Source organism: Labeo rohita, chromosome 2 (assembly GCF_022985175.1).
Source record: "Labeo rohita strain BAU-BD-2019 chromosome 2, IGBB_LRoh.1.0, whole genome shotgun sequence".
Classification (NCBI taxonomy): domain Eukaryota; kingdom Metazoa; phylum Chordata; class Actinopteri; order Cypriniformes; family Cyprinidae; genus Labeo; species Labeo rohita.
The window spans coordinates 31,810,037-31,833,991 of NC_066870.1; the positions used below are offsets into that span (position 1 = coordinate 31,810,037).

Consider the following 23,955-nt stretch of genomic DNA (forward strand, 5'->3'; position numbering starts at 1 on the left):
CATATTATTTGTTGTCAATTGCATTATCAGCTTTTATTTTGTGTAGTGATTCAACAGTTGATGCTTTCCTGAAAATAAAAAAAACTGTAACCTTCTGTCACATGTGAATGATGATCTTCTGCATGAAATAATGTGAACTGTTTCAGTTTAGGTAATGTCACTCTCCTACCCCCCACTAACATAAGGAGGATCTTATTTACATGGATGACTGCTACTTTTCTGTCTGACAAAGGCCAGATCCGGGAAGGAGAGAGCAGGGCAGAAGGGGGGTGATCGGTGTAAGAGTAGCATTACAAATACCAACACAGTATTTGAAGCTTGGCTGGAAGCTATTTCTCAGTTAAGGAAACCCTTATCCCGTTACTACTGCACCTGCACAGCAGCTCCTAAAACCTCAGGACCTCAAATGGTAAGATATGTTTTCTCACTGTTGAGAAGTCTATTTAGCAGCTATTTTAGTACTGATTAAAGTCTTAAAGGGTTAGTTATGCATAACAAGTTATGCATAGTTACACAGCAAATTCTGACTTTATTATAGACATTCAAATAAAAATGTGTGCATCTAGAGTGGAATGAAAAGACAAGATTCAAGATTTAGTATTTCAATTATGTAATTTTTTCCCTTTTCTTAAATGTTTTGCTTTTTAATGGTTTCCTAGAAAAGGGTTTCAAAGAAGAAAAAAACAACCTTTTATTTGTTTATTTATTTATAAAAAATATTTTGGTATGTAAAAGTCTCAGTTTTAATATTAATACATTTATTAAATATATAATAATATACTGTTCTGAGAACAGCCACAAGACTTCACATTACAGCCAGACCAGAAGGTGAATAAAACATTTGATATATATATATATATATAATGGGCTATATTTTTTATAGGAAAACAATAAAAAATTTAAACCTTAACAAGTAACACCTTTTAAAGTGACATTAAACAAAAGTTATGAGCTTTGGAATCAAAAACCGTTTTTTAGTCCTTTTTATTTTTTATTTATTTTTTTATTTAAGGTTTTTTCTATACAACAATTTGAAAATCTGAGCGTGCCAAAAAATCAAAATATTAAGAAAATCGCCAAATGAAGTTGTCCAAATGAAGTTCTTAGCAATGCATATAACTAATAAAATATAAAGTTTTGATATATTTACGATAGGAAATTTACAAAATATCTTCATGGAACATGATCTTTACTTAATATTCTAATGATTCTGGCATAAAAGAAATACAGATAATTTTGAACCATACAATGTATTGTTGGCTATTGCTACAAATACACTGGTGCAACTTACGACTGGTTTTGTGGACTGGTCCATTCTAATTATATATATATATACACTACCGTTCAAAAGTTTGGGGTCAGTAAGACTTGTAATAGTCTTTAAAGAAGTCTCTTATGCTCATCAAGGCTGCATTTATTTGATCAAAAATATAGAAAAAAAAAAAATAGTAATATTGCAAAATGTTTTTACAATATAAAATAAAAATTTTTTTTATTTCAAAATAACATACTTTAAAATAAAATTTATTCCTGTGATGAAAAAACTGAATTTTTATCAGCTGTTACTTTTCTTAAGTGTCACATGATTTTTCATTTAATCATTTTAATATGCAGATTTATTATTAGAATGATCAATGTTGGATAATATCAAAAGTTGTGCTGCCAAATATTTTTTCCAACCTGTGATTTTTTAGCAATGCAGGATTCTTTCATGAATAACAAGTTTAAAAAGTACAGTGTTTATTCAAAATATAAATATTTCATAACAATGTAAATTATTTATTATTAACTTTTAATAAACTTTTAATTATTAACTTAATACATCCTTTTAAAATAAAAGTATTAATTTCTTAAAAAAATAGAAAAAAAAAAAAAGAAAGAAACAATAAAAATGTACTGACCCCAAACTTTTGAACGGTAGTGTATATATATATATATATGAAGAGCATAAAAATAATAATATTCATAGAATACAATGTCAGATTTATTAGAAAACTAAATTGGGAAACAAGCTAGAGCAGAAGTGAAATGCAGAAAAGAAGAGAGAGATTATATTATATATAAATAGTTATTTAGACATGTGAGTGAACTCACATTTGGTCAGGCTGCATTCTGACCCCTCCCCTACGTTTTTACATTGAATATCCTGTATTATATGAAAATACATTATATTATAGAAATATAATGGGTTGCAAATGTCATTTCACACTGATTTTTAATGACATTTAACAAATATTTACTTTGGCTTTCTTATGCTATGTTTTAACCTGCTGTGTGTTCTCTCTCTCAATCAGGCCTCCCCATCTGTGACCACTCAGCCTCTTCCCTTTGGTCTGGAAAGGGAGAAACATATTGACATGCTCTTCAGAGCTTTCCACAGTCAGATTAGACCTACTACAGATATGCAGGACCTCACTGTGCTCCGGGATACAGGCAGGACAAGAGGAGAGGATGGAAGACCTGGATGGAAAGAGACAGACAGTGAGAATGAAAGACTGGGAAAACTGTCTGTTCTGAGAACAGTCACAAGACTTCACATTACTGCCAGACCAGAGCTACAAGGTGAATAAAACATCTGTAGAAGATAAATAAATAATAAAATAAATAAAAATAGTATAAAAATAGTAAAATATTTGTATTAAAAATAACAACTTTCAAGGTTCCTTGTGCTGCTCACAGCACACAAATACCGTTTAATAAAAGTCTACATATCTGTCATGCCTCAGGTCCACAGTGTATAACCCGAAGAACATATAACATCTCCACAGAAAGCGGTGATCAGCTCTTTGTGGCTGTGGAAGGTAAAACAGTATATATGCTGTTCTGTAAATTATCGTATTGTGTGTCACTCTTTAAGATTGTACTAAATCATTGTCAAGGCCACCAAAACAGCCACAAGTAAACTTTGAACACAACTGATTTACGTCACACAACCTCTTTTTGTTTCCGTCTCTGTTAGAGAGCTCATGCATGTGTATGCAGTGCTGCGGTCCAGCTCGATCCTGTTCACTACAAGGCTTTGATAAGGATGCAGAGTGTGTTTTCCTGTTTGAGAGGCCCCTGAGAGCAGAGATGTGCTGGCTCGGCTGCTGCCTGATGGAAATAAAGGCCTATACACCAGAGAGAGAGCTTATTGGGACAGTTCACCAAAGGTAAAGAGATCAACAGCAAACCAGATCTCAGTCTCAAGCATCTATTAATGCATGTTACAAGAATCACCCATTTAGACAAAGCCATCTGACTGATATGTAAAACACTTTTTACGTGATATTTAGTGAGCTTGAATGTACAGATGCAAACATCCCAGTGTTATAAGAAAATATCAGCACGCTTGCCTGGATCCAGTGTTATTTTAGTATAATTGAAATACAATTATAAGGTTTTATTTATTTATTAAATTAATTAAATTCATTTTTAAACTAATAAATTTGAATTACTTTTTATTTTATTTTTTTAAGTTTAGTTTTTAGTTTTTTTTTTTTTTATTTATTTTTTTGTTTAGTTTTGCATTTTAATTTTAACTAATGTTTCAGTAATTTTGTTGTGTGTTTTTGGCATTTTTATTCAATTTTGTTTACCTGAAACATATATAGATTTTTTTTTTTTTTTTTTTTTAAATGAGAATTGTTGCTTTAGTAACTAGCTGCAATACTTTTTTTTAAAAATATTTTTTAAACTAGTTTTTTATTATTTATTTTCTGTTTTCATTTTAATTTTAGTTAAAAAATTTAGTACTATTATTGTGTGTTTTTGTCATGTTTATTATTATTATTATTATTATTTTTTAACATGTCTAAATAGATTTTATTACTTTTTTATTTCGGTTTTAGTTTTTGTTATTTTCGTGTATCAGGTTAAACTAAATGAAAAATAAAAATGTTGTTCTGGAAACTAGTAGAAATAAAACACTATCATAGTTTTTTTTATATAATATTATTAATTAGTTTATTGATTTTTTTTTTCCTTTCCTAAATTTTTTACTTACCTTTTTTTTTTTTTAACATGTCTCTATATTTTTATTAGTTTTTTATTTCAGTTTTAGTTTGAAATATTTTACTATATCAAGTTAAACTATATAAAAATGAGAAAGGTTGCCTTGGAAACTAGTCAAAATAAAATATGTTTATTTTATTTTGCTATTTATTTATTTATTTATTTATTTAAGTACCATTTATTTTATTTCAAGGAACAAAAAATGTTTTTATGGTTTTTATTTTAGATAACTGATGTAGAATAGCCCTAGTCTAATCAAATTAGTTGACTGGCTCTAACTGTTGTGTAATAGATGATGTAATCTCCTGTACTGTAAATCTATTATGTAGACAGACATTATCATGATGCCAACTATTCTGTCAGATAAGGTCACCATTGTGTATCTACTTACTGCACCTGACAAAAAACCCTCCAGTAACTTCTCTTGGATTGAATAGGAAGGGATGTGGTGAACTTTCTGAGATGAAACCATCAACATGACCTCCTTCTCAGGACAGCCATGAACAAAGACCATGCCATGTTTGTTTGTTGTCACACACCGAGCCTTTCAGCATCGGGTCATATCAGGCTAACATCATATCAGTCACACACAAATGAACATTCACTAGACTTAGAGAAAACTCTTCTTCCAAAACCAGATCCTCTGCATTAAGAGTGTGTGTAAATGCTGATGTGTTTATCAGGTGGAGCATGTTCACGCCATATTTCGAGGTTTGTGACTCTGAGGGCATCTCAGCTGTCAGGATCCAGGGCTCCTGCTGCAACACACGCTGCCTCTCTGAGCAGGAGCTGCAGGTCAGAAACCCTCCAGCAGGCCATTTGCATTGCCCACCATTTACATGCTGTTCAAATTATAATTTCTTCTAATTATTCTCATTTGGGGGCATCAGGTGGTTTCCAGTATTGGTGAGAGTATTGGGTGCATATGGAAGAGCTGGCCTGGATATAATGAGGAATGTAACATGGATCATGAGCATTTTGGACTGAATGGTAAGATTAATATACATATTCATATCATGTGGTCTACAACAGCAACAATTAGTGACCTAGAAGTCATTAAAAGGGTCTGCGGTCCCCACAATGTAAAAAAAAATTAAAAAAAGTAAATGATGTTTATCTGAAAATGTAACAATGCAAACATGTTTTCTGTAAGGGCTAGGTTTAGGGTTAGGGTTGAGTTAGGGGATAGACAATATTGTTTGGTCAGTATAAAAACTATAGAAGTCTATGGAAAGTCCCCAAAATTCACAAAACACAATTTTTACTGTCTCTTTTGGTTAATTAATTAATTTATTCATTAAAGAACTATATATAAAACAAAATTTCTAAACTATATATAAACATATATATATATATATTTTTTTAGATGAATTATTAAAATATTTTAAACAAATATTTTTTCAGCATATAATTTATATGTATAATTTTAATATGAATTATTAAAATATTTTAAACATCTATTTTTTTTCAGAATAGAAAGTTCAAAAGAAAAACACGTGAAATAATTTTTTGTACCATTATATATTCTCACTGTAGTTTTTGATGAATTGAATGCATTATTGCTGAATAATTGTTTTAATAATACATTCATTCATGCATTTTAATATTCATTCATTTGCTTTAACACTTTTTTTTAATTTTGTTTAGAATTAGTAAATGAATGAATTTTTATTTAATGTATTTCTGTTTTTTTTTGTAATTAAACTGATTAAACGTGACAGTAAAAATGTATAAATATTTTTAAATGGAATATATTTTTTACTATGTGTGTGCGCATATATATATATATATTATATATACTCGTTATTTTAAAACGTGTGTTTTAATATATATATTTTACACACACACAAACAATTTTAGCTAGAATAAAATAAAATAAAATACAATATCATTTTGACTAGTTCCCAAGGCAACCTTTCTCATTTTCATACATAGCAGTCAACATTTGAAGTGGATCAAAACCTTTCATCAAAGTTGTCCTAAAACCAAAACTAAAAAAAAAAACACAACAAAATGAATAAAAATTCATTCATTAAAAAAAAAAAAATAAAAATAAATAAAAGGAAAAATATTAAAACATTAAAAAACATTAAACTGATCAAACATGACAGTAAAAAAATGATAAATATTTCTAAAATTTATACAATTATTACTACTAGATAGACTAGACTAGTTGTAGATCATTTTACAACTCTAGAATTAGTTTTTAATGCTAGTGTGACATACTGTACTGTAACTATTTGAAATTCATATAGCTACAGCTGAAAGAGTGGCTATAAAAAGCATCTCTTTTTCTTTCAGTACCTCAAGAAATGAATTTGAAGACCAAAGTGCTGTTACTAGCTGCTGCCTTCCTGCTGGTAAGTTGTCAACCACATACAGATGCTGCTATTTGATTAATATGCAACTGATTTATCATTTATCTTTTTGTGTTTGCAGAATCATATGTTTTTTGAGATGAGCTAAATGGAAATGCTAAAGCTTCAAGGACATGAAAGACATCAGCTTTATCTGCTAACATCAGCTCTGAAGTGAAGTGTCAACCCAACAATATAGAACTATGTTGACTCATAACAAGATGGAGCACTGCATCATGTTTCTATGACAACTGCAAGGAGCATAGATGGTTGATGCTTTTCTGAGCTAACTGCATCTGAACTGTGTTGTGAACATGAATCTTCATATAAAACCACCCTAGACTTTGGGAACATTTGCACATTAAAATAGAACAAAATGCTAGCAAGTAAAAGGCCTTATAGTATTATCCTAAACAGTCCAACCTCTGGTTGTGGCTCAAGTGTTTTTGCTATAAAATCTTTACTGTTTTTTATAAAGAGAACCTAAGAATAATCTTTATATTGTTAGTAATTTTTCAGCATGGATATTTAATGGACTGAAGCAAGGTTTCTTGATTATCCATAATTTTTTGAAAAATCATGTTCAAATGTGAGTATAAAATATGATACATTAGGGGTTTGAGCAACATTTATTTGTCCATCTCTTAATCATCATTGTATTGCCTTGCATTATGTGTTGCCCACAATAAAACTAAACATTTAAATACTGTCCTACTAAGTTATTCTGAGATACAGAGTAACAATTATATTTATATACATTTTATTTAATTAGACTGCTAGACTGTTTTAATGATCTCACTGATTTGCATTACAACCTATCAAAATTTCATCTTTCTTTTTGGCCATAAAAATATCAACGACAATCAAATGTCATGTTTTTCAGTTTAGGCCTGTGAATAAAATGTTTTTTCCTCTTCTCAAATATGAGCAATCATATTATATGGTTCATAAAAGCCTGATGTGTCAAATATGATACTTAACAAAAATACATGTGCATAAAAAAGGTCTGACTTTTTCATGCAAGTCTTTAAAGGGTTAAACATTCAATGCACATTTTTGTAATACAAACAGATGATTACAAATATGGATGTATTTCTGCATATAATAAAGATTCTTGAAATTTAGTTTGTTGGTTTGTTTATAATTTAACACCATGTCAGATACAACAGCTAGTTTCATGCCAAGAAACAGGTTCAAATATAAATAAAAATATTTTAAATAAACATTTTCTTTTAATCTACAACTAAACCTGGCATCTCTTCAATAAAAAAATAAAATCCTTTAATATGACATTAATCAAACTAGTAAAGAGTCTTATGGAAATCAAAACCATTAAACAAATATTGGACTCTGGCATAAGAAGAATAATGAAGAATCTATACCTGTTAACAAAAACGGAGCTGCGTATGCAGCCCTTGTTATTTTAATATAAGATATCCACCGTATTTTCAATATAAGATATCCATGTTTACAATGCTCAAAAACAAAACTGCTTGTGTTTGTGTTCTAATTAAGATAATACATTAAAATAACATGGTAGCACACTCCAATTTTCAATATCAAGTAGCAAAACGTTTTGTATTGTACCGCTAAAAACAGCTGGACGTGGATGAGACCAGAAGCTAGATTCATTAATATTACAAATGGCCGCGCCCACGCTTATGGTAAAAATAAGGCCCCGTTTCTTAAATAAAATTTACTGGATGAATACTGTTCCTGGTTAGAGTGACAAGAACTACATATTTTCCAAGATTAGAATCATACTGAAATGTAAACAAAACCAGCCATTACGAAAATTAACCATGGTTTTACTACATATAAAACCAATAAACCATGGTTACTATGCTTAAACCATATCTACAAATTAACCATAATTTAACCATTGTATTTGTAGTAAAACTGTGGTGTTTCAAATGGTAGTCAATACACCAAAAAACTATTTTTTACTATAATAAAACCGTAAGGGAATCAGCATTAATAGGGGTGTACATTGTAATTATGATTCTTTAAATTATATTAAACTGAAATACAACCAACGAAACAGAGTCACACCACAGCTGCAAATTAGCAGCAGATGCATAATCAACATTTATTGCTATGATCAACCATAATTAAAAACCTTTCCTTTTTCACTTTTTTTTTTTTAATGTACCTCGAATACAACTGTCCAGCACTGAATTTCAGGCAGTATGAAGTAGGTGTTGACACACAGCCCCCATTAACAGATCAGTGTTTGTTAGATATTTGAATGATTTCTAAAACGGGGCTTGGACTCCTATGAATAAAGTGCTGGAGTCGCATCTCCAGTGTGGTCTCCTCCAGCGGAGTGCCAGGATGTCGAGCGATCTTGAAATTCAGTGATTTGCCAGAGGCGAAGGCCAGGCACAGTGAATCAGGCAGCGTGGTACCCATCCCTGACAGGGCACTGTCCTTTGGGTTTACACTCTCTCAGCTCAGGAGAAATAAAAAGTTTGCCATTATAGAGCTCTCCAAATACGTTTAGAAATATAATTCTTTTTTTGTACAACAGTTCTATTTTAAAACAACTCAACACTGTAGCTAAAATACTGCACTATAGTAAAATATCCCCATCAACCTGCAACCTCATTGGTAAATAATGTGACCTAAATGAATCCTGTCTTCCACTCAGGCCATCTTTATCAGACTGTCATTCAGATGATAATTCGGTTAAATGTGACTGTACTACACAAGGGCATGTTGTTGTTTTTCTTCTTGGAAAACGGTGGCAGTTCCCAGCCATTAGTTCATGTCACAGTGGCTGAACTATGTGGTCCCGCTGTGTCCCTCTGAGAGCTCCAGCTAATGACTGACTGGAAAACATTCGTTCACATGTTGATGATTTGGTTTCTTCTTCTTCTTCTTTTCCGTGAGAGTTTTCAGGTGATGCGGCGTTGGGATGATTATAAAAACAGAAGCTGTAAGTCTTCAATAGTAAAAATGTTTCATGCTGACCCTTTTTATGACGTCCCATTCGTTTTTTTTTTAAAACAGCTCAATTCCTCAAGAAATGTCCGCTTCGGTGAGAAAATGAACTTGATAATCTAGATAGGGAGAAAATATAGTGCTTTTACCTCGTAATGAACAACATGGTAACAAATCTAATATGTGACCCTGGACCACAAAAACAGTCATAAGCAGCACAGGTGTATTTGTAGCAATAGCCAACAATACATTGTATGGGTCAAAAAAGATTTTGGATATTAAGTAAAGATATGATGAAGATATTTTGTAAATTTCTTACCGTAAATATATCAAAACTTAATTTTTGATTAGTAATATGCATTGCTAAGAACTTCATTTGGACAACTTTAAATGTGATTTTCTCAATATTTAATTTTTTTTTTTTCACCCTCAGGTTCGAGATTTTCAAATATTTGTATCTTAACCGTCCTGTCCTAACAAACAAGCCATACATCAGATTTCAGGTGTATTTATTTAAAAATAGGCCCTTATGCTACTTTTGTGGTCCAGGGTCAAATATATATGTCATAATGAGAACAGAGCAGCTCCATTGTGAGTGATTACATGTCAGTCATGAGTTTATACCCGTCAAACACTCTTCAGATGAAAAACTAGCGGCCTCCACTTGCGTTCACTAGACCATGGAAATCCTCCCAAGCTCTGAAAGATCACAGATACACAACAAATATAGCATATATATATTAGTGCTATTAAGCATATCAAAACTGCAAATAAAAACAATAAGAATAAAGGCAAAACTTTTGTATTTTGATGCACAATATTCAGATTAATAAATCATCAAAAAAATAAATAATCAGCAAGACATTTTTTTTAATTGATAAACATTTTAACTCTATATAACTCTATATTCATTATAAATGACAGAAAGTTTTTAACATTTAATATAACATACACACAAACTACCTTTCAAAAGTTTGGAATAATTGGAATACATTTTTCAATGTTTTTGAAAGAAGTCTTATTTATTATGATCATAAACACAGTAAAAACAGTAATATTGTGAAATATTATTACAATTAAAAATAACAGTTTTTTATTGTAATATATATTAAAATGTAATTTATTCATGTGATGCAAAGCTGAATTTTCAGCAGCGATTACTCTTCTTCAATGTTATTTGATCTTTCAGAAATCATTCTAATATACAGTTTAGCTGCTCAAGAAACATTTCTTTTTATCAGTGTTAAAAACCACTGACTTTTTTTTCTAACAAATTTAACTTTTACTATCATTTTTGATTATTTAATGCATCCCTGCAGAATAAAATTTGTAATTTCTTTAAAAAATTGTAGTATATACACTCACAAATATCTAAGTGTGTTGTGCAACTCACTTGATGCTGTCGGTGTGTGTTTTATACTCCATAATGGTATTAGGAGGCAGGTTGAGGACTCTGCGTAAAGTGTCTCTAATTCGAGCAGTGGTGGCCTGGTCACTGGCCGTCTTATTCCAGATAGATATGATGTCCTCCTTCAAACAAAAGCACAAATATTTATTACAATACAGAAAATTATGTGAACAAACAAAATGAACAATTACTATACTGCTTACTGCAAACGATGCTATATCCTGTAAAGTATTTTATAGTGTATGTAGTAGCATTTATTTGCATTTTTTTTTTTTTTTTTGCAAAAATTATTAAAACAATGCTTTCAGACTTTCAGACATTACGGTTGAACAACTGATGTCACTTGGACTATTTTAACGATGTCCTTACTACCCTTCTGAGCCTTGAACATGGTAGTTGCATTGCTGTCTATGCAATGTAAGCTCTTGTTTTTCATCAAAAATATCTTAATTTGTGTTCTGAAGATGAACAAAGGTCTTGGAGCGACAAGAGTTTGAGTAATTAATAACAGGATTTAGATTTCTGGGTGAACTATCCCTTTAAGAATACAAAAAGCTGACTGTATTAGCAGTCAATTCCACTGTGGCACCTGGAAGCGAACAGACACAACGGCCCCACAGATCTCCTCGCCCACCATGAACTGCTCGCCCAGCATGGCCAAGATCAGATTCTCCCAGCAGCGTGATGCCAGGCCTTTACGAAGCCGGATGATCCATTTACCTCCACTCTTATTAGCATCATCCTAAATGCAATACAATACAAAATCTACTATCTGTGTTTAGTTAAAAAAAAAAAAAAAAAAACCTGCATACATGTGATCTGTGATCTGTGATGTGACAAAACTCACCTCCCACATGGGTTTGATTCCTTCTTTAAACAGGTGGAAATCACTGTGACCAGTCAGATCACCCGGTCGGATCATGTGACTATAAAAACGCCAGAACTGCTCCACCTACAAACACAGGGCAGCTGTTGAACTGTCAATCATGCGATCATGTGACCTACAGCCTAACGTCATCCCCCTCTGTGCCTGTGTTGGAATCCTCATTACGTGAGTCTATATAAATATGTCAGAGTGAGTTTGTGCATCACAAGTTACCGAAGCAAAGCTGCCGATCTGTTTAATGTTCTGCTCGTAACTTTGTGTGCTGGCCGGCCGTCCTGGTGTACGACGGGAATACCAGAACGTGTAGTTGTACTGAAGAGGGTGCTCACCGGCCCCTGGGACCACCGCCTAAAGAAGTAGAGCAGCTCATTGTTATATGGAACAATCTTTTATAATTTATGCATGATTTCTTTCTGTCTATCAACTCAGTTTAAAGGATTAGTTCACTTCCAGAATGAAAATTTCCTAATGATTAACTCACCCCCATGTTATCCAAGATGCTCATGTCTTTCTTTCTTGAGTTACTAATAATTCAGTTTTTTAAGGAAAAGATTCCATATAGTGGACTTAAATGGGAGCCAATGGCTAGAAGGTCCAAATTGCAGTTTCAGTGCAACTTCAAAGGTCTCTACATGATCCCAGCCGAAAAATAAGGGTCTTATCTAGTGAAATGATCAATCATTTTCTTGAAACAAACAAACAAACAAACAAAAAAACTAACATTGGAGGGTATGGCGAAAAACTCTCATTTTCATCTAATTTTCTCCTCCAACTTCAAAACGTTGTTTTACTTTTTCTTGTAAAGAGCGTCTGACTTTCTTTGCACGTTCACTTTGTAAACAGTGGGTTAAGCTAACTAAATTACATGAAGTTGAGCGAGTGCAAGATGAGCATTTGTGGTTAAAAAGCATATAAATGAGCATTTTTCTTAGAAGATTAACGACTGTTTTACTAGATAAGACCCTTATTCCTCGGCTGGTATCATGTAGAGCACTTTGAAGTTGCATTGAAAGTGTAATTTAGACCTTCAAACTGCTCCCATTGAAGTTCATTATATGAAGAAATATCCTGGAATGTTTTCCTCAAAAACCTTATTTTTTTTGTGTCTGAAGAAAGAAAGACATAAACATCTTGGACGACACGGTGTGAGTAAATAAACAGGAAATTTTCCTTCTGGAAGTGAATTTCTCCTTTAAGTGATGCATCTATCTATACCTTTCTCTTAGTAGTGTTTGTGTCCTTCTCCTCTTCATCATTCTTTTCCTTCTCCCCATCTTTCGGTATGCTGTTGTCCTGGTCGTGATCTCCACTGTCATCATCTTTCAGGCTTAAAAGGAGACAAGATGTTATTTTTATTTATATAATAATTGCAGCTGCAATTATACAAAAATCTCCACCATGTGTGTGATCATTCATATAAAAAATAAGTCCAGGGATGCATACATTTGACCAAAAATAGAGTAATGTTGTCAAATGTTTTTAAATTTTTAAAAATAAATTTTCTACTTGAATATATTTTAAACTGTAATTTATTCCTGTGATGGCAATGCTGAATTTTTAGCAGTCATTGTTTCAGTTTTCAGTGTCACATGATCCTTCAGAAATCATTCTAATATGCAGACCTATTGCTAAAACAGTTCTTATTTTTATGTTAAAAACCGTTTTTGCTCCTAAACTGAAGACTGGAATAATGGCAGCTAAAAATTTAGAAATGCCATCACAAAATAAAATATATTCAAATAGAAAACCATTATTTCAAATTGTTATAATATTTCAGTATTACCATTTCTACTGTATTTTGCTCAAATAAATGTGCAGCTTTGGTGAACACAGGAGATGTCTTTCAAAAACACTGAAAAATCATTGACATGGTGTGTTTGTATTTACCAACCAATTACCACAATACACATAAAGTAATGGAAACAGTGCTTTAGGAAACAGTACATTTATCTGTCATTTTATATATTAGCTTTACATATATAAATATGTTAAAAATTTTAATGCAAGTAGATTTACAACGCACCCTTTTTATTTCAGTACCATGTTATTAACTTTCTGATACCACCATCATAGTACCGCCATGGTACTTTTTGTAATTACATTTCTGAGGATTGTTATGAGGGAGTTTATTACAGAGAGGACAGAGGCCCTGTCTGAGTTCGCAGTTACAAACCGCATTACCTTATTTGACCCTGCGCTTCTAATGGTCAGCGGTTGCGCATGAGAAGTTTGCAAACATAATAAAGTACACTGCTTACGCAACCGATGATTATATAGAGTAGTTTCGTTTTAATGTGCATTGTACAGTATAGCGTGTTTGGCTTGTGCACAACCCCTCGCGTGTTTAGAGTCAGCCTACACCGCCACATGTCATTCCAGCAGGCTGCAGAGAAGAGTTTGAGCCCGGGTCGCAGAGCACCTGCCCCCGCTGCTCACACACACGCGTAACCCGGTGATCCGTCCTCGGCCTGGAGGCCCTGTGCATGCAGATCAGGGTCTAGAAGTGGCTATTTGCATGCTGCATTCACTGCATGCATTAAAACACAATCCATCACAAACCCGTAGGAGTCCAATCATGCAACTAAACATGGTGACCTCCCAGCCCATGCCAAAGCTTCTAGACACACCTCTTTTCCACCCCTCTCTCTCTTTTCTGTCTCTCTCTCTTTCCGTCTCTCCGAGTTAAAGAGACGCTTGAAACGCATGCATTTGCATTCACGCACGACTAATCCCTGATAACGTGCAGCGTCGCTTTGATTACTCACGCGTCAAATTTGTTGTTCATTATTTTCTAGGTGAGTGTCTGTATCCGCTCTCGCGCCGACGGCAGCCCCGTCAATTCCGCAGCAACGGCGGCGCGCACTAGTGGTGGCAGCGGGCGCGCGCATCACACCGTTGTGGGTGACGCGCACGCTATACACTTGGTGAATTTGTTTTTTGTAGTATACAAAAGTGGGAGAAAACGTGAACTTGTCCTAGTCTAATAAACATGTTGGTGAATAGCTCTATCTATCTATCTATCTATCTATCTAATCGATTAATAACGATTAAGCACATCCAAAATAAGCTTTGTGTCTGACTCTGTAGTGTGCATATTTATATGTATACATATACACATTTATATTTAGGAAATATATGTAACATTTATATATAATATGAACCATGAAAATATGAATGTATATATTATGTAAATATTTCTTAAATATGTTTACATACATTATGTAAACAAACTTTTATTTTAGATGTGATTAATTTATTTGTAGTGCTGTCAAATCAATTAATCATGATTAATTGCATCTAAAACAAAAGTTTATATGAAATATTTACATAATATATAAATTCATATTTATATATGATTCATATTATATATGTATATTAGTGTGGTCAGATTGATTAATCACGATTAATTGCATCTAAAATACGTTTTTTTACATAATATATGTAAACATACACTACCGTTCAAAAGTTTGGGGTCAGTACATTTTTATTGTTTCTTTTTTTTTCTTTTTTTTTTTTAAGAAATTAATACTTTTATTCACCAAAGACGTATTAAGTTAATAATTAAAAGTTTATTAAAAGTTAATAATAAATAATTTACATTGTTATAAAATATTTATATTTTGAATAAACACTGTACTTTTTAAACTTATTCATGAAAGAATCTAAAAAAAAAAAAAAAAAAAAAAATAAAATCACAGGTTCCAAAAAATATTTGGCAGCACAACTGTTGATATTATCCAACATTGATTGATTCTAATAATAAATCCGCATATTAGAATGATTTCTGAAGGATCATGTGACACTTAAGACTGGAGTAACAGCTTATAAAAATTCAGCTTTTCATCACAGGAATAAATTCTATTTTAAAGTATGTTAAAATAAAAAACATTATTTTATATTGTAAAAACATTTTGCAATATTACTGTTTTTTTTTCTATATTTTTAAACAAATAAATGCAGCCTTGATGAGCATAAGAGACTTCTTTAAAGACTATTACAAGTCTTACTGACCCCAAACTTTTGAACGGTAGTGTACATATATAATATGAATCATATATAAATATGAAAAATATGTAAATTATTTATTATTAACTTTTAATAAACTTTTAATTATTAACTTAATACATCCTTGGTGAATAAAAGTATTAATTTCTTAAAAAAAAAAAAAAAAAAAAAAAAAAAAAAATGTACTGACCCCAAACTTTTGAACGGTAGTGTATATAAGTGCAGTCAAAACTGTCAAATCAATTAATCGACTGTGATTAATTGCACCTAAAATAATAGTTTGTTTACATAATATATGTAAACACATATTTAGGAATATTTACATAATATATAAATTTATATATGATTCATATACATATATGATTCATAGAAAAAAGCTGCATATACATGAGTGTAAAATAATTCTACATGTTTTAAGAATATTTTGCAAAGCATTCAAACAGTAGGATTCAAGTTTTTCAATTCAAAATGATTTAATGAATATTGCTGTTGTAACAGACACACACAAGGAGGAAAGGGTCACAGCAGCGTATTTGCTTCACATAACGAGTCATTGTGTGGCGACACCAGGCACTGGATCCGGGTGGGCAGTGACGCTACAAGTTCGTCACTAGCGCGGCACTAACAGGCATGCGGACCCTCACACACAGGCTATTAGCGCTCACAGAGGGGCCGACAGGGCAGCGACTGCGTGAGGGGCTCCAACTCTGCGGCACACTTCAGAGAGAGCTGGAGCTTCAGTAGAGCCGCTGACCCTCCCACTTTTTCAATCACTCTCTACCCTTCTTTTGACCAGCAATACCCCCATCTTTATACTTCTGCATCCTTGTTTTCTCTCTCTCTGTTTTTTTTTTTTTTTTTGGTGTTCTTTATTTTTTTCTTTCAATGTAAATTTAAATATCATGATACAGTATAAATATTTGTGAATATAAAAGTGTTTATACTGAATAACCACATGGTAATGCCTGTCTTTAACACTCTTGTAAATTAAACACTTATAATAGAAAGGTGCATTTTAGTTGGTTAATTTTGACTTTTTTTGCAACTTTTTTGCAAAAAACTCAAAGATCTTTGTGATCATTCGTAATAACTAAGGTGATTCATAATAAATACTGCAAGTCTGAAATCAGTGCACATTTATGGTACATTATGTAACACTTAAATTAAAAACAAAATATACTATAACTAATATTATAAAACATATTTGTTCAAACTCAAAATTCTGATTAGTTGTCCACATCGGAAGCCACTGTAAAATCACACATCTGTAACAACAGTTTGACTAATGCTGTATAATTAGGATGTATCGGGGTCACATGACCCTGACTTGACATGTTTCTTAGAGGGTGGAAGACTAGTCAACCATTGTGACAAATTCATAATTAGTATATACCATGATTTATCCACTGCTGGTGGGTTTTGGTAGCTGTTTGTGGTATGTATTTGCACCGATGGCTCCCATTAGAGTGGACAAGGCTCCTGTCCTGAGGATGGAAGGGAAGACTTTAATCTCAACATGGGCATCTGATCCACTTCCTCAGACTATCGTCTCATCACAGAGACACAGGAGACCTGTGAGAGGAATAAGAATGAGATATAATCACCTTACAAAACCAGTGGTATAAGCAAATCAGCAAAAATGATTTAGAAGGCTGGGAAAATATATAATTGTACATTAACATGACTCTTACTTAATAATACATTTGATACATATCTTGTGCGAAGTTTCAACTCAAGTAAAGATTACTTGTTTCAAATAGACCACCCAAAAATGGAAATTCATTTATTCACCCTCGTGTCATTTTAAACCTGTATGACTTTCTCTCTTCTGTGAAACATAGTTTCGGTTCCCCTTGACCTCCACTGTATTACAATACAATGGAAGTCAATGGGAACTGAAACTGTTTAGTTACCAATACTCTTACATATCTTCTATGTTTCACAAAAGAAAAAGCCATACAGGGAAAAAAAACATACAGATTTTGGGCAGTCTATTTCATAAAATGAGGTGAAAGATCATTACCTCCTGAACAACATGGCCCAGAAGCTCTTGACTCTGCATTGCTTTCCTGAGAAGGTTGACAACATTAGTACTAGAGCCAAAGATTTCAATGTCAACTAGCAACAATTTCTTAACATCAAAAGGACTTTTAATTTTATAAAAAAAAAAATTGACCAGTTAAAAACATACAATTTTATTAATGTCTATGACTTTAATGTTATATAGAGTGAATACTGACATGTGGAGTGCTTACCGATGTATTCTGCGTGTAAAAGTGAGTGTGAAGTGAGCGCTTAGTTCTGGCTGGTAGGTGGAGGGAATTACGATGTACTCGCCCGGCTGTAGACGGCAAAGCACACTGACCTCCTGGGAGTGGGCATGAGGTACACAGCTAACCACCGGAGACATGGAACTTGGGGTTAACAGGGAGTCACCATCAGGTACCTAGAAACACATACACATGCAGATTTAAATATTGTGAATGCAAATCAAAAAACTGAATGTCAGAAACCTACACCTTCTATAACTAATACTGTTACCAGAACAGTTATGAATAGAACTGGACACATTTGGCACAATAAACAACGTTTCAGCAGTTTAGTCATATTAATGCCTCAAAACTGATTATAAATCAGATAAGCATAATTTCTGACCTTATAAATATGAAAGCCGATGGCATAAAGGGAATTTTCAGGCCTGTTTTGGCGTAGAGTGACCTTTATATTGTTACTTCCAGGGTCATAGGTCACATTAAGGGGTATACGGGGATTGTGTCCATGTGTGGGGAAGTTGCGACTTCCTCCAGAAGTAGAACCAACAGACCAACAGCCATGAGAGATGGTGGTTTCCCACTCACCCTCTGAACAATGCTGAAGAGGAGGAGGGGATTTCATCACACTGGGGAAAAATACAAACATTTTGAACCAGGAAGATAGTTTTATTGCATGATAACACAAATGTGACCCTGGACCACAAAACCAGTCATAAGTAGCACGGGTATATTTGTAGCAATAGCCAAAAATACATTGTATGTGTCAATATTATAGTAAAGAGTATGTAATAATAATATAATATTCAATAATATTCAATATTCAATAATATTCATGATGATATTTTGTAAATTTCCTACCTGAAATACATCAAATAGTTGTATCCTGGCCAAATATTGTCCTGTTTTAACAAACCATACATCAATGGAAAGCTTATTTATTCAGATGATGTATAAATCTCAATTTAAAAAAATGGACCCTTATGGCTGGTTTTGCAGTCAAGAGTCACACATTTAAATGTGCATTTGACCACTAATAAAAAGTCACCTGAGAGAGGTAGAGCAGGAAGAATGAACTCTCAGAAGGAACCGGCCCTCTGCTCCCTGCAGGAAGGTACTGGGAACCAACAGGTAAAAACCAGGATTCAGGTGAGTGTGTACAACCACTTCCCGATCGTACGCATGTGTGTGTGACACAAGTGGTGGCTTGTTCAGTGTCCGCATCAGGTTAAAGTGTTTCTTCTCCACCTATAACATATCAAATGTTATATATTACATAGTGTAGTATTTTTAATCTCTCAAAAATTATTATGTAGTGATTCTCTAACCTTCCACACATGTAGTGCAACAGCCTGGAGGTGTGAGTGCTGGCGAGTGCCGCCCTCTGCTGGTGGTTCACGATGTCCGTACTGCAGCAACGAGAGCAACACTTCCCCTCTCTCGCACACTTTTAACCAGAACTTAGGGTTGATGCTAAAAGTGCTGTTGTTGCGGCAACCGCCCGCAGAGTGACCTTTGACCCAGCGGCCTCCAATCTGGTGGCTGTGAGTAAGATAGCTTCCTACATGAAGGGAAATTACACAATAAATCTCCATATTTATTATTATTAAACTTGTATATTATTCACTAGATTTTTTGAACTATTAATATGTATTTAATTTATAAGAAGGCAAGGGGCTGGTCATGCAAATGCTTTCAAGAACGAATAGACCAATGCCCAAATCAGGAACCACGGGCCAAAGTTAGCCTATGATGACCTTGATTTGGTTCCTCATGCTATATCACAAGAGGAATGAAAAAATGCCATTAAAGCATATCTTATTTTCAAATTTATATTTTTGTTTTAACTCTTTTTTTTGCATTAAAACGTAAAGAACAATGTAAGTGAATTTAAGTATAAATTAATTTTAGATTAAACTTTTATATATATTTTATTTTTAAACAACTGTAAAACTGTATATATTTTCATATAATATAACCAAGGGTGCACATAAGTTTTTTTAGCCTGGTTCTTATAAGAGTACCTGGAGATTTGGTTTTGGAATTTTATTTAAGACTCCTTAAATATAACTCTAAAAACATTAATTAATAATAGTAATAATAATATCATTGGACCACTTATGTGCACCCCTGAATATAATTGGATATAATGCAACTTTTTGACTATAACTGGATCTAATTTACTTTTGGCCTACAATCAAAAAAAAAAAAAAAAAAAAAAATTTTTTGGCCCTAGTATAGACAATACCTGTGTAGATGCTTTGGAGGTGTCCTGCATCACTGACAGGATAGCCTACTGTGACCTCATCAAATTCCTGCTGGAATTCTGTCTCGTCCATCCAGAATTCCCCCTCTGCTGTGCGGCCCAGTAGATCCTGGGCAGAAGAGGGCTCCAGAGAAGCCCAACCTGATCCACTATACAAAGAGACAGACAAAACCCGTCAGACGGGGACTGCATTTCCACTATCACCAACATTTGCATATAATTTTTGCCCACTAGTGACAGTCTAGTCCCTCCATATATTCACCATGGACCAAAATGTGATGATTCTGCAATTTTTTCACTCCATACCTCTCCCTCCAGACCCCGGCCCAGCTTCTCCTGCCCCAGGGGTTTCGTATCCGGATAAGCTCCACTTGTTCACCTGCAGCGGTTGTCACATTTGTCCACTCCATAACACTCATGGCGTGAAACTGGCCAAGCTCTGGGACACCTGCAGAGAGAGGCAGACAACAATACCATTACTAGAGTTAATACAGTACTATTACTAAATACATCCTATCATATTATGTGAAAGATTTCCTGAAAATTGTAGAGTTGCCAGCAACAAATTTAAGGAGTAAATGTGGGACATTATAAAATCTGTAAACTAATAGCTATTGTTGTTGCAGTCTGTAATCACTCCCAAACAGTGATATTGTTAACTAAAACTATTAAAAATACTTTTAATGCAATAAAATTAAGGTTAACTGAAATAAAATAAAAACCAAATAACAAACTAAATTAGAAATGTTCCTAAATAAAATAATAAATAAATTACTAAAAGTTACTCTATCATTAAAATCAAAACTGAAAATATAAACGTAAAATCGAATTCAAAATAATGAATACTATAACAGCATATTATTAATACAAAATTTGGTTAAATTTCAGTTCATGTATTCATGTGATAACTGAGTCAACGTTGGAAAGTTCATCACATATGAAAGAAGTTCAAATCCGCTATGAGCTCCTAAATAGCTCCTGTCTGGAGATCGGAATGGCGAGGAAAAAAAAAATAAGTGTATACTTCCTCTCACCTGTGGAGGCGCTGTGGACACAGCAGCTGATGGCACATCTCTGCTTCAGCTCCAGTGAGAGTTCAGATAGTCTCAAACCATTAGGCGTGTGTTCAGACTTTGAGTCGTTGGGCTGTTGTGGAGACTCTGCCCCTTTTAGACTCCATCGTACCACTATGGTTCCGCTCAAGTCTACAATTGCCTCACATACTTGCCCCGCCCACAAGCGCTCATATGAACCATGTAACCTAACATGAAGAACAATTAACAACTTGTGAATTATTATGCTTTGCTTTTAACTCATACATTACAGTTATATTTTATACCTCACCAAAATGTTCATTCCAGCACTTACTTGGCATAAGCTTTTTCCAAAAGCGCTACCCAGAATGCCCTAGAGCTCTGGCATCGTGAAAAACAGAGTGTGTCATTGATACAGGGCAGTCGGTCATCCACCCGTACCTCTATCCAGTGCCCGTTCTGCCAGAACTGGAACCGGAATTCACCGCGGTAAATACGGTCACCCCACAAAGGCTGTTCTGGTGGAATTACCTGATAACAAACACACATAAAATTACACCTAGAGCACATTGGAGTCTTTGCAGAGAACTGTGAAAGAAACAACAAGAAACACAGTAGTGGTGACAGTAATGTTTTAGAATAAGTATAATGTGTGAAATGTGATCAAAGTTTCATATTATTTTTAAGACCATTATAAGACCAAGCAAAGAAAGGAATAAACTGAAAGGAGCACAACATGTCAGTATGCTCTCAAAATGTAATGTTAAGATGTGGATTATATATAATAACAATATAGTTTATGTTTAATGCAAAATATATGTACAGTTAAAAATCTGTTCGCCAAAGGGTCAAAAAAATGTTCTCACACATGAAATCTTTCAGTTTTAACCTTGTTCAGAAGATGCTGGTTCTTGAGTAACATGGAGCAAGCACAGAGCAACCAGCAGTCTCCCAGAATGCCTTGCTTTGGGTGAGACTCCACAGGGTCATTGGGGAAGAGTTGAGGCTGCTTGCAGATCTCCTGTAATTTACACAGGGAAAAATACTGTAAAGTTGGTTTGTGACAATCTGCATTGTTAAAGCCATTAAAAAGTATGTTTTTTATAGTATGAATGTGTTTAGTATGAATGAAACTTATTATACTGTCACTGTTATGGTGTCAGGAAGTAGTAGGTCATCCAGATCATTTTTGTCTACCGTTTATGAAAAATAATAATTTGGACACAGGCAATTACTCTGCTCACATACTGTTTTTCGCCTGCTATGTAGTACAGAGGTAGGCATATTTGAACACAGCGCCAGTAAATTCTTTTTTAAACGTATGTATTTGCTATATGTAAAAGTTAGTTAATATTTAGGAGTACTCCATCATAGATAGTCTTAAAGCAAACCCACTAAAATCCACACAAACAAAAGCTAGCTAAATGAAACTCAGCTCTTATAGAAGGTCATGTGTGCTTTTTGAAAACACCTTTTCTTCATAATGTTACCTGTGTGACAGAATGACTGAATAATGTTACCTGTGGGCGGAGCCATGTGACATCACCCAACAATTTGGGGAGGGGTGTGGTGTAGTCATTGAAGAGTGAGGAGTCGTCAGCAGGAAAGTCTGGATCCACAAACATCCCATGATGCTCACACTCCGTCTCCATGGTAACCGGACCTGCTTCACTTCTGAAAGAGAAACGCTTGCAGTAACAATCACACCTGTGAGCATGCTGTGCTTTTTAAGACTAAAATCCACCTGAAAGAATCAGTGTTGTATACATTAAGACCATTGTCATAGCTTCATTGTTTTTGCTTGTTCCTACATATACAGTGTGATACTCAATGCAATATATAAAGAAGGCATTAATCTGAAAACTGAATGACCTATACATGTTGCGACAGTCACATTAAAACAGCTTTTAATTGTCATTTCTACTCTTTAGAATCTATTTTAGTGAAAAACATGTTCAGATAAAAACAGTAGTGTCCGCATTAATCATTAAATCATCCAGACGTACCGTCAGCTCCGCTGATTTGTTAACCCGTTGGACATAACGTTACTGCCAGCGGTTTTGAATGACATGGCCAGATCGAGGCGAAGAAAAAGCATCAAAGTAAAGTAAAATCCATCATGCATTCGCATGCCATGACTCTGGGGTCGCTGAAACACAGTCAGTGCATTCAAAGCAATCAAAACACTGCACCAAGGCAATTCATCTCATAACCGGAAGGACGCGCACGCCGCGGACAGCGCTTTCATCCGGGGCGGAAGAGCTTCAGCAGGCGCGCCCCCGAGCGGAGCTCCTTAGAACTGCCAGTATTACAGATAAACAAATCGCACATTACTGGTAAAGGTCTTTGCTTTGATTTAGCCTTTTTTGTATCTTAGCGTACTAGTAAGACTTAATTTTAAAATAAATGCCTAATTAAACAAAACACTTATTATTTATAATAATATGCCTTAGGCCTGCATTTCATGTTACTTAAATTTACTTTTATTTCTCATATATTAATATAACAGGCAACTGGTCTATTACACTTAACTTTCTAACATGTAAAAAAAAGACAATAATCGTCTATGGATGTTTTTTCAACTATAGGCAATTTTTGTGGGCTAAAAAAATAGGCGTACAATATGACAATTGGCTTGAGAAGTGACACACAATTAAAAAAAACTGTTCATAAGTAGATAGTTAGTAGAAAGTAATGCAATAGTAGGCTAGTAATGCAGTTACCTTGATTTTTCTTTGCATGTCTGATAATTCAAGCACTGACATGTTGTCTCTATACTAAACAAATACACTT

General features: G+C 33.7%; 3 protein-coding genes across 3 annotated transcripts; 1 reads left to right on the top strand and 2 right to left on the bottom strand.

Annotated features, from left to right (window-relative positions):
• The first annotated feature begins 305 nt into the window (after nt 1-305).
• On the top strand, nt 306-7,574 carry LOC127177279 (phospholipid scramblase family member 5). Its single transcript, XM_051129484.1, has 8 exons — nt 306-409; nt 2,295-2,562; nt 2,727-2,801; nt 2,960-3,152; nt 4,677-4,788; nt 4,884-4,983; nt 6,295-6,353; nt 6,433-7,574. Exons 1-8 carry the CDS (start codon nt 407-409, stop codon nt 6,457-6,459), a joined length of 837 nt encoding a protein of 278 aa, XP_050985441.1. The 5' UTR covers nt 306-406; the 3' UTR covers nt 6,460-7,574.
• Nucleotides 7,575-8,414: 840 nt separating this feature from the next.
• Nucleotides 8,415-14,472, bottom strand: eif4e2 (eukaryotic translation initiation factor 4E family member 2). The gene is made up of 8 exons (XM_051129542.1): nt 14,353-14,472; nt 12,803-12,914; nt 11,801-11,935; nt 11,549-11,653; nt 11,291-11,443; nt 10,687-10,823; nt 9,918-9,992; nt 8,415-9,412 (listed from the first exon to the last, which is right to left on the bottom strand). Exons 1-7 carry the CDS (start codon nt 14,370-14,372, stop codon nt 9,944-9,946), a joined length of 711 nt encoding a protein of 236 aa, XP_050985499.1. The 5' UTR covers nt 14,373-14,472; the 3' UTR covers nt 8,415-9,412; nt 9,918-9,943.
• A 1,964-nt stretch (nt 14,473-16,436) lies between these two features.
• On the bottom strand, nt 16,437-23,402 carry capn10 (calpain 10). The gene is made up of 13 exons (XM_051129193.1): nt 23,169-23,402; nt 22,683-22,836; nt 22,052-22,183; nt 21,497-21,693; nt 21,163-21,389; nt 20,435-20,576; nt 20,111-20,277; nt 19,191-19,423; nt 18,911-19,110; nt 18,248-18,491; nt 17,848-18,038; nt 17,616-17,661; nt 16,437-17,164 (listed from the first exon to the last, which is right to left on the bottom strand). The coding sequence occupies exons 2-13, from the start codon at nt 22,812-22,814 to the stop codon at nt 17,135-17,137; spliced, it is 1,941 nt and encodes a 646-aa protein (XP_050985150.1). The 5' UTR covers nt 22,815-22,836; nt 23,169-23,402; the 3' UTR covers nt 16,437-17,134.
• Between the last annotated feature and the right edge of the window lie 553 nt (nt 23,403-23,955).